This window comes from Protobothrops mucrosquamatus, unplaced genomic scaffold, assembly GCF_001527695.2.
Source record: "Protobothrops mucrosquamatus isolate PMUCROS unplaced genomic scaffold, P.Mucros_1.0 scaffold1, whole genome shotgun sequence".
Classification (NCBI taxonomy): domain Eukaryota; kingdom Metazoa; phylum Chordata; class Lepidosauria; order Squamata; family Viperidae; genus Protobothrops; species Protobothrops mucrosquamatus.
In genome coordinates, this window is record NW_015386388.1 from 3,120,196 (window position 1) to 3,131,219 (window position 11,024).

Sequence of the window (11,024 nt, forward strand, 5' to 3'; positions counted from 1 at the left end):
TAGGTACTGGGTGCTTTGAGTATTGGATAATATAGCAAAGGCTTAATAATAAGCGCTCAGGTAGGAAGATAAATAAGTTTGTTAAGTTTTATATAATAAAGCTTCTCATAGGGAGGATTGTTGTTGGTTTGCACCATTTTCCAAAATGTTGTAAGTAGGTAAGAAGCTTTTTTAAGGCAAACAAAACTTAAGTAAGGTGGCACATTCCAATATTTGTCATTTGCTTCCAGAAGGATTCTTCCCAGCTTCTTATCTATTTTCCATTACAATTTTGAAATTTCGTAAAGCTTTCACCTTAGCCAGGCTGGATGTGTTGCCCTTGGCAGTCCTTTTTGGATGGATTAAGGGCACTCCTATGCACCTTCGCTGGTGTCCGTGTGGTGATCTATAGAAGCCCTAAGCCATACGCTGCTTCATTGTTCTTTATATAAAGACTCTAGACAGATTCTTATATATCTGATATTGAAGAAGTTTCCAGGTAGGGGATATGAATTTTATCTAAAGTTGCTACTTTCGGATAAGGATCCAAAAATATCAATTCAGGTTGCCCAATTTTGTGCCACCATTTGCACAATACGTCGCACCATTATCAAGGTCTGAAAAATTTTAATATGATGTTTTATTTTGAGAATTTCAGATTATATTACATTGATTGTTTGATGGTTTTATATTCTGTAAATATGGAAGTAAAATTGTCACTGCTGTTATACTTTGATTATGTCTGGCCTTATGGCTGTAATAAACAGATTGATTGAAGGAAGGAAATGAGAAAAGTTCAATGGCCCAAACCTGCATGTTCTGTCTGTTCTTGACAAAGGCTGAGGTCCAGGCCAACTGGGGAATCTAGAACAGGAAAACCCAAAGAAAGAATTCAGTCTTTGTAAACTCTGTACTGTATCACTTCAGTAGCACAAGCAGGTCCAGGGATTCCATGGGCTCAGAACTGTACAGTATTATTATTTTGTAAAATGACCTTTCGAGTTAGAGCCTTTTCCCAAAGTAACAGCTCTGAAAGAAATCTATACAGCAAGTCTTGTAATACTTGCAATGGAATTCATGTAATAACTATATTCCCAGACTTCCAGGTACAAATAAATTATCAGAAGAGAACATGGAAAATTCATTCTTAAAGTAATGCATATAATTCCTGGGTAGATTCTGATGCAAAATTTAATGAATGTATCTGCAAACTGAGCCTAGTTCAGATTTGCATCGTTATTGCATGGTCCTTGCTACATTGTGACTTCTTTGACCTCCTCTGAAATTTACTTAGGATAGGGTTGGACAACCTGTACCCTCATGTATGCACCTCAATACAGGATCATATTGAAGTTTTGTGGCAAGTTGCTCAATTGCCACTTTTTCTTTCTTCTTTTTGAGAAAAAAAAGAAGATAAGAATGGAAATGAAAGGCGTCTGAGAGGTGCACCATTTCCATCCTAACTCTGAATCCAATCCAGGTGTGAAAAAAAGGGCTTTTAGCCCAGTGTTTCTCAACCTTGACAATTTTAAGGCATGTGGACTTCAACTTCCAGAATTCCACAGCCAGCATTGCTGGCTGTGGAATTCTGGGAGTTGAAGTCCACATGCCTTAAAATTGTCAAGGTTGAGAAACACTGTTTTAGCCCATCCAGTGCTTCTCAACTGCCCAGACATTTCCCACCCAGGACATATAGGCCAATAACATGGCCTGATGTTTTTCATAGGCTCTTTTCCTTGCATGGTTGGTCTGTTTATTGCAAAACTGATCAACTGCAAAATGATCTACAACTGCCTTTGATGAAGATTAATCCATTTTCCCTCTCTTAAAGGTGATGCTACAGTCTCCCTTTTAAAGTTAATTTCTTCCTCTCTCTCCACTTTTAATCTCCTTATCAAAGAATCTGAAATCTTAAAATCTTGGTCCTGGCTGTTACATAACTGCAAAATTTAGCTCAGTTGAAGCAGCAGGAAAGTGTTAACCGCTTCCCTCGCTTTACCACCAAGGTTTATGGAACATACATGGGGCCTCTGCAACCTCTGAGTATGTAAACTTTGATAGCTGAAGACCTTTCCAAACCTTTATCAAAACACTACTTTTATTTCCCTGAATACTAAGTACCTTTGGGTGGAGGGAGTTCCAGAATTAGGAACACATTATGAACATGGACTGGAGTGAATAAAGGGAATTTAACCCAGTTTCTTCCCTCACGCTTCTTCACCACTTGCAAAAAAAAAAAAAAAAAAAAGGGCTGTAGCTTAAACTATAACATTTTAATTGTTCCTATCTCCAGATTATTTTTAAAATCTGTATTCATCGTATATCACTTAAAAAATAGGTACCTAATTCTGTGGAATTTGAGAAAATATTACTATGATAGTACTTTTTTTCCCTCTCCACATCACTTCAAATAGGATATGTATACTAGGACACATAATATTTGCCAAATAATGGAAATGAATTAGAAAAATTCTTCTTACATAATGTTTGAGACTGCAAGGTCAAGTAAAGCGAACCAGGTCCTGAACTATAAGCCAGAGCGTGATGGCCACTCATCCCCTACCTTCATCAACAATTGTTTCTCACATGTAAACTATGGATAGATGCTATCATATGGAGTCTTATTTGAGTGAGAAACCGAGAGAACTTCTTTGCTGAAATATTATTGAAAGCAATGTGCAGATCAGCAGCATAACAAAAAAGAAGGGGAATATCTCTAAACATGTAGTGGTTTCCTTTTTCTTACAATTATGGGACTGCATTGAGCTCTCTCATCCCATGTGAGAAAATAACGGGTTTCAAAATGACACTTTCAAGGAGAGCAAAGCAACTTCTTATTTATTTTTCTCCTTTTCTTTGATATTGGCAGAATTAAGCTAATAATCATCAAGTTTAGGAGTGTGGTGATCCATTGTCGCCAAAACATTGCATACCTTTCATTTTTTCATATTAAAAAAAACATTTATATACTTTCTCACGGGTTTGATGTTTGAGAGATTTGCCTCCCTAAATTGTACATTCCTGCAGAATAAATAAACAATAGCAGGTGCAGAGTCTACTTTAACAATCTGCCCTGCAAGGACTTCTGAAGCAAGGAGTGCTTGTGAATTGACCACAACAGCTTTCTTTTTTTTCTTTTTTTCAAGTAAAGGGGAAAAAAGCTAACAATGTTTGATATCAAAAATGAAAGTGATTGTACTTATTATAGAACAGCTGCAGCTTAAGCACATGTAACAAACTCAGTTATTTGAGAACTGAGATTGTATTGAGAGAGAATGTATTGGGGGACAGGTTGTAATAGAAGGGAAAGGAAAAACTGCCCTGAATTTAAGTCAATACTTTCTGGATGTGTGTACCCAATGCATTTCTGCTCCATCCACTCACTTCTGAGGTTTAAATTAAAAGAAAGTTGGAGAGAGAGGCTAAAATGAAGGCTGAAAACTGTCAGCATTAGCAACTTTCACTCACAGAGTTTTCAAATAGGGACTGGTGACCTCAAACTTTCTCAGGGACAAAAACAAAAGGAGGGAGGGGGAGATAAAAAGACATAAACGTCAGGGAGAGATCATAATAAGATTTATTCCCAATAAGAAAAAATAATTGGAAAAACTTGCCCAAGAAATAAACAAACTAAAGGACAACATCTGGGATTTTTACTAATGTCTGGTAATTCATTTGATATAAAGAAAAATCATTTAGTCCTAAGGCCTCACATTTGTAGGTTGTGCAAGGTAACAGTTTAATGATCCATAGTTCACATCTAGATGTCCATAGAAGGCCTGCATTCACCAATAACATGAATCTTCCCATTACAAATTACCAATGTCAACTACTGTAAATCCTTTTTTTTTTACCTTTAAGACCTGGGACAGACCTTCAAAAACTATAAATTAGTTTTCTGTATGAAATAGACAAATCTTCCAATCATAAACATCTGGATATATTTGGGCTGCTAATGCCAGGAACCCAAACAGAAAAAGGCTGATCAAATATTTCATCTTTGTTTAGGGAGAAATTGTACGGTGGCCCATCAAGCACATTGGTTGTTTAGGAAACACAATCTCTGAAGAATAACTAAAAGACCAATACAGTATTTAAAATGAATAAGGGGCAAATTATACACCTAAAATCCTCCAATCTACAAAGGCCAAGAAAACCATTCTAACAATTGCACAGAACAGACCTATGGATGCTAATTCTTCATTCACAGGGAGAAGAAGCAACTGGGGTTGGAGAAACAAAAGGAATCAGATCTAGAATCTGGACAACCACCACTAAGGATATCATTAAGTACCCCTCCTTCTTCATGCTACCATTCCCAACTTTTTCTATTAAAAAAAATTAACATCCTTTTCTATTTAAAATGGAGTCCCAGGTGATGTTTTGTTATTCACATTTGTATAGTAGAATATTTCAACTTCTCGTTACCCTAGATTTTTAATTTCTGTTTTCTCAAGATAATAAAAATGGCTCTAATCTTAGGGCATAATATATATTTGTATATCTTTGCCTGCAAAAAGGAAATAGGGAAGAGTTTGATAGAAAAGTTTAAAAGCTTCTAAAAAATTTTTATGAGCTCCCTCACTTTCTCTAGAGCATTATATTTTAATATATATATGATCACTACCTAACAACAGGTCAAAAGATTGCAGGACAGGCTCAGAAATCTTTTTTTTTCAAAAATTTTCTCTTTTTTTCTCTTCCTTTTTTTAAAGCAAAGAAATCTTAATCTTTGCATTAATCTTTTGCATTATATTTGCCTATTTTCTTGCTCTGCAGTGATCATCTGAATTTTTTCAAATCTAAAATAACATGGGTTGGGATAGGTCAATGAAGCAACATTAAAAATATTAAAAATCTAAATCTTCAATTTCAAAAAAGAAGTATAATCCATGCTGGACTAAATAAAATTGAAAGAATGCAACTTGAAAATAAATTTTGTTTCTGACATTAGGAAGAAAATCAAAGACACCTGCCTCGTTTTTACTATGTTGATCCTAAAAGTATATTTTAAATTGAATACAATCTGAAAAAAGCAGTGTAGTGGTGTTTTACATTTATACACAAGCATATAAATAGCAAACATGTTAAATCCTACTGTTCACAAGTTTGTATATTCCTCTCTCAAACGGAACACATAGACATAAAAAGTATATTTGTTTTGATGTGTTAGTGCCAACTCACTAGATGCAGAGACTTTTTAAAGGTGTAGCACACTTTAAAAATGGTTTTGGCACTATGCAAACATTGCTGCTAGAAGCAAATCATGTTGACTGAGAGGAATTCCCCACTGATTTGAAAAAAAGCTTTCTTTTAAATAAGCACATGAAATTTCACGTGTGACAGAAATTTTTAGAGCACAAATTCACTTGACAGGTGGGATCTCTTAATATCACTTATGGAATTATAGTAAAGAGTTCAACTTGTTACGCTGAATAAAGAACTTTAGAAATTCAAAATACTCTTAACAGTGGCAGATAACATTTATGACAGGTAACTGATTCTGATTATCTTGGTTGCAGCGACATTTTAAACTTCCAGATTAAAATGTTTGAAATATGCAATATTTGTACAATTTTGCATCTGAAATTATACCCTGATATAACAAATAAAGAGGAAAATGGGGATTGTATAGTAATAACCAGATCCTATTCAATACATACTTACTTGTGGGAGGAGATTTTACTGATTTTGATAGAGTTTAACTTATAGAACATTTTTAGGAATTCCTTCTTAATTGCTTCTAAAGGTTCTAACCTATGACAAATATTTTCTATTAAAATAATTCCAAATATATAGTCAACAAAAAACATGTACTGTAAATATATATATATATATATATATATATATATATATATATATATATATATATATATATATATATATATATATATATATATATATATATATATATATATATATATATCATGTTTTGAGTAGCTATGAGAACCAGAAAAAAAGGTAAACCTTTCTCTTGTAGTTTTTAAAGGGACATTTTAGGATGTTCTTTGCAGGTTTAGAAATACAGCCGGTTTTGGGGGGGAGGGAGGTTCTTGGTAATATCTTTATAAATCCTATCATTCTGTTAGAAATATATTGGTTCGTTCAATATTATTTAAGAAAAATAAAACTGTTGGAAAATCCTAATAACAGAGGCATAGGAAAGGAAAGGAAAGGAAAGGAAAGGAAAGGAAAGGAAAGGAAAAAAGGAAAAAAGGAAAGGAAAGGAAAACTCTGTAAATTGAGAAAAGTAAGTAAGAAATTGGAGAAGAATTTCTTATTCTGACAAAGTGTTGTCACTATTATTTCTCCAAGATGGTAAAGTTAAAATCTTGCGTGTGTGTGGGGGGGGAGGATGCTTAAGTAGGTGATGAAAAGAAAATAAATTTTAAAGCAAAAATACTTTTTAGAAATGGGTAATTCAGATTTCTAAGTGTGCTGAAAAATAAAAGAAACTTGAGTTTTACTAAAATAAAATCAATAGAATTCTAGTAAATCTCTCACCTTCCATTTTGTTTGGTAGCAGCAACTAGTCAGAAAGCTTCTCTCCAGGGTTCAGGGATTCCACTGAACTTCAGAAAGGAAGGAAGATTCCCAAATAGGCAGGTTTCAGATTCAAAAAAAAGAGCTGGGTTGCAATGCAATAATGAGATGACAAGGACAGGAAATGGTTAGAAGTTGTGAAGAAACAGGGCGCCCTCAAGCTGTGAGGAAGGTGGTCCAGTGGGTGTAAATCATATTCCCAAACCATAGTAATTGTAGAGTTGTTGATATTATTCATTCCAGGCTGAGAACCTACAACTGTTTTCCAAACTACTGCTAAAGGAAACAAAAGCACTTTTTCATGATGCCTAAAAAAAGAATGTTGAATTTGATAGGGCTTAATTCAGACAGAAAATAATACCTCCTAATCAGAAAGTCTTTTATTTTGTCAGACAGAGTAAGTTTCTTTCTTTCTTTCTTTCTTTCTTTCTTTCTTTCTTTCTTTCTTCTTTCTTCTTTCTTTCTTCTTTCTTCCTTCCTTCCTTCCTTTCTTTTTTCTTTCTTTTTTCTTCTTTCTTTCTTCTTCTTTTTTTTTTCTTTTTCTTCTTTCTTTCTTTTTTTCTTTCTTCCTTCCTTCCTTCCTTCCTTTTCTGTCTTAGAATTTGGTAACAAAAAGAGCAAAGTTCCTCAGATTGTTATTCATCTTAGATTTGCCACAAATTTTTGTTATGTTAAATCTAAACATTGGAAAACGTGGCCTATTTTCTCAGAAGTAAATTCCATTTATAGTTACATCGCATACAGTTCTGCCATACAATATTCATCACCACTCTCTGCCCCCAATGATTTCTGGTTGTGGCAACAGCCCCCTCTTGCAAAGGGGAGAACCAGCCCTAAGGGGGGGACGCACCATTTCCATAAAGCCTTAGTTGAACCTACTGAGTCCAGCAGTCAACTGAGGGATTTAGAAGCTATTTGTTCTTCGCCTGAACGCTGAGCATTATATGGGACATTTGGCAATAGACAGCCAGGCATTAGCCCACCAGAGCTGAAGTGAATATGTCCACAAAGAATCCCAACGTTCTCTGGAATCTAGTTGAAAACCAGTAAAGGAGAAAGGTAGTCATGGTTACAGTTGGTTGACAGTTGGAATGCCATGTGGGTGAGGAAGGGAACTTCTTGCTCTTTTTTCTTCTGTATGGACAGAAGGCTGCCTAGGCCCGAGTAGGAGGAAGGATGGGCTCTCTCTTGCACTATGCAAGGTGGCAACACTTGGTTAACTCTTTCTCTCTGCATTGTCCTGCACCTAATCTTCCCTGCAAGGTTTGTGCTGAATGGTGCCATGGCCCCAGAGCAAGGTATATGGCATCTTATAAACTGTGTGTATAGGACAAAGGTGGAGAACTAAGAAGTTGAGTAACATTCTGTCTCTCAATAATCTGCTGAAGACCTTCATATTTCTCTAAAAATGCTGAGGGCATCAGAAGGAGCATGGCTGATTTGGAGGGGGGGTGAGAGATCCATTCTTCCCCAACAAAAGAGGGCAAATCACTACAGTTCCCACTTTAAACACTCCCCAAAAGCAACAGATCAATTTGCATAATGAAAAATAATGCAAATGTATACCTTCCACATTGCACTGTTATTTATCCCATATTTTTGCTCAGAAGACTGACTTATTTGTTTATTGCTCCCTCCCTTCCTCTCTCCTTTATCTTTTATTATTCCTTTCTATATTCTTGTGATTGAATCAAATCTGGTCAATTTCAAGTTAAGAGAAAGCATGTCCTTAAAGTTTCTTAGAGCAGAATCCTTGATTTTCAATATACTGGTTTTATTTTTGTGCCCATTCCCTGGACTATCCCTCGGAAATAAATTATGCACCATCTGTTTTACAGTTTTATTTGTATCACCATTTTTGTATTTACAAATATGTTTTTTATAAATTTACAGTCCATGGTTAGGATTCCACTTTTTTGAAATAACAATTTGTTTTATCTTAAAATTTTTTGGGGGGGTGTTATTATTTATTATTGTAGATTTCCAGGATACATTGCATATGTCAGGAATTCTTTATGGTTCCTCTATTTGTTTAATTATTTTCTAATAATTTATTCTGATTAAGTTTTTCTTAATAAAAAGTCAACATATGGAATAAAAAGAGAAATCTGAGAAAACAATGCAAAAGATTAAAAACTAGTTTTTATTTCCCTGAACTACATTCCATTCTCTTTTACCCTTGGAGTAATTTTAAGGTATGGGTAACTTTTTTTTTAAGAAACATTATTCTCCTTTGAGGTTCATCAGTAGTTTCTCAGTTAAAAGATTCCTAAATAGTTCTTTTCCATAGAATTTGTTAATCTGTGAAGTCTTTGTTCCAGTTTGCAATTGCTTGGTGTAGGTATTTGCTTCCTCAACTTGAATAAAGCAATGGTGAGACAGAAATTATCTGTACAAGGTCCCTGATAAATGTTTTAGAATCCTAGAATCATCCAGCAATTTTATGGGAAATGAATTCTTAATAAATTCAACCATTTTATTCGTTTATTTAGTTTTTGGTTTTTTATCCTATTATTGTTGTTGTTGATGATGTTATTGTTGTTGTTGTTTTATAACTCAAGTCAGCCCGTGGTGGGATTCAGCTGGTTCACACCACTTTGGCAGAACCGGTAGCTAATTTTTTTTGTTGCCCAGGCCCAGGATGGACTTCTGGAAGCAGCATCCACACAGAGAACTGGCTGTTCACATATTTGAATCCCACCACTGAAGTCAGCCAATATATGTCATGTGGTTCCTGTTTTCTCCACAACAACAATCTTTTGCCTTGGGTTAGGTTGGGTTGAGAGACAGTGATTAGACTAAAATCACCCAGCAGGCTTTCATGCTTAAAGTGGGACTAGAACTCAGAATCTCCTGGTTTCTGGATCAGCATTTTAACCACTACACCAAACTAGTTCAAGTATTTATTAACAATGGAATGTTTTGAAGCTTCTATATTGCAGGTCATCACATTAACTCCCCAGAGTAAGTCCATAAATGCTAGACCTCATTCCCAAAATAAGCTACTTACAATCAAAAGCATCAAAGGAGGTTTTTTTAACAACTGATTAATCTAAGAACTAGATTTAAAGTTTAATACTTTAGAAATAATAATTTGCCCACAAAGGGGGGGGGGGAACCCTGAAGGTTTATCCATACTGACCATGGATTAGTAATCAAGCAGCAGTAATCAAGTGCATATGAAAAATTCCAGGTTTGGAAAAGTATATGATTATATGACCCAGCAGAAGTAACTATTAAAAGTGCACACAGGTGTATTTTTTGGCTCTGTGTGATTACATAGTCAGCTGCTGCCTCTGAAGAAAATTATATTTATTATCCAAAAACCTTGTTTGTAAAATATTAATATGGAGCAATAAAAGATTCCAAATAGTAATACCAATCATTTAATAATTTAATAATTAAAAAATTAAAAAAAATAGAAGTAGGCAAAATCTTTCCTGATAACCCCAGGGCAATGGCTGGCAGATAATATATGAAAAGCCTGGAAGCATGTCTTTTGCTTAAACTGGATTAAGCCATGGTATAGTGGTAGCTTGACTCATAAGGCAAAGTCTAGGACCCCACAACTAATGGATGGTTAAAATAACCACCCAAGAATGAATTGAAAAATATTTATGAAAATTCCAAAATATCCTTTTAATACTCACACACACACACACACACACACACACACACACACACACACACACACACATTATATGCTAAAAATAAGATTACACATACTCATGCACTGGTATATATTTTAAAAAATCATTGGGAATAAACTTTTCCCCACTGCATATCAAAAATGTAAAGAGAATTATAAATCTAGGAACTGGAGAGGGAGGGGGAGACAGAAATGTTAATTGTATGTTTTACAAATTAAGATTGGACACTTCAACATCTAAGTCACAGTTTGTCAACCTTGACAACTTTCAGAGGGTGAGCTTCACCCCTAGAATTCCCAGCTACCAATTTGGGAGTTGATGTCCATCCATTTGAAAACTGCCAAGATTGAGAAATGCTGATTTAAGCAATAATGATCTCTGCAAGATGATAATGATAATGATGATAATGATGATAATGATGTGGTTTAAAGCTACCTATTTGCAACAGTAAGCAAAGAAAAACAGCTGTGTGCCTTTATTCCAAGAAGGCATTTGGGAGTTTATTAATACTTGATACACAAGGGACTGAACTAACAAGTCACGGATAGTCCTTTTTTGGGGAACAGCTTCTAAGTCAGGGGTGTCCAAACTTTTTTCAAAGAGGGCCAGATTGGATGAAGTGAACGTGCTGGAGGGCCGAACATTTTTCCAAGCATTCTTTGAACCATTACAATTAAATGCAAATGAATTATTGTATGCCTCTTTCCTCTCCCTCTCTTTCCTCTTTCTCTCTCTCTCTCTTTCCTTTCCCTTTCCTCTCCCCTCTCTCTCTTTCCTCTCCCCCTCTTTCTCTTTCCTCTCTCTCTTTCTCTTTCCTCTTTCTCTCTCTCTTTCCTCTAACTTTCTTTTTCC

At 35.1% G+C, this 11,024-nt stretch overlaps 2 protein-coding genes across 2 annotated transcripts in view; one reads left to right on the forward strand and one right to left on the reverse strand.

The window, feature by feature from the left end:
- The window catches only part of IKZF3 (IKAROS family zinc finger 3), a 42,086-nt gene extending 39,551 nt beyond the window's left edge, over positions 1-2,535 (reverse strand). The window contains exons 1-2 of the mRNA XM_015832197.1: positions 2,460-2,535; positions 790-843 (exon numbers count right to left, since the gene is read on the reverse strand). Of these exons, the coding sequence (XP_015687683.1) occupies positions 790-843; positions 2,460-2,535 (130 nt within the window). The remainder of the gene's footprint in view (positions 1-789; positions 844-2,459) is intronic.
- A 5,269-nt stretch (positions 2,536-7,804) lies between these two features.
- The window catches only part of ZPBP2 (zona pellucida binding protein 2), a 23,004-nt gene continuing 19,784 nt past the window's right edge, over positions 7,805-11,024 (forward strand). The window contains exon 1 of the mRNA XM_015832198.2: positions 7,805-7,820. Within this exon, the coding sequence (XP_015687684.2) occupies positions 7,805-7,820 (16 nt within the window). The remainder of the gene's footprint in view (positions 7,821-11,024) is intronic.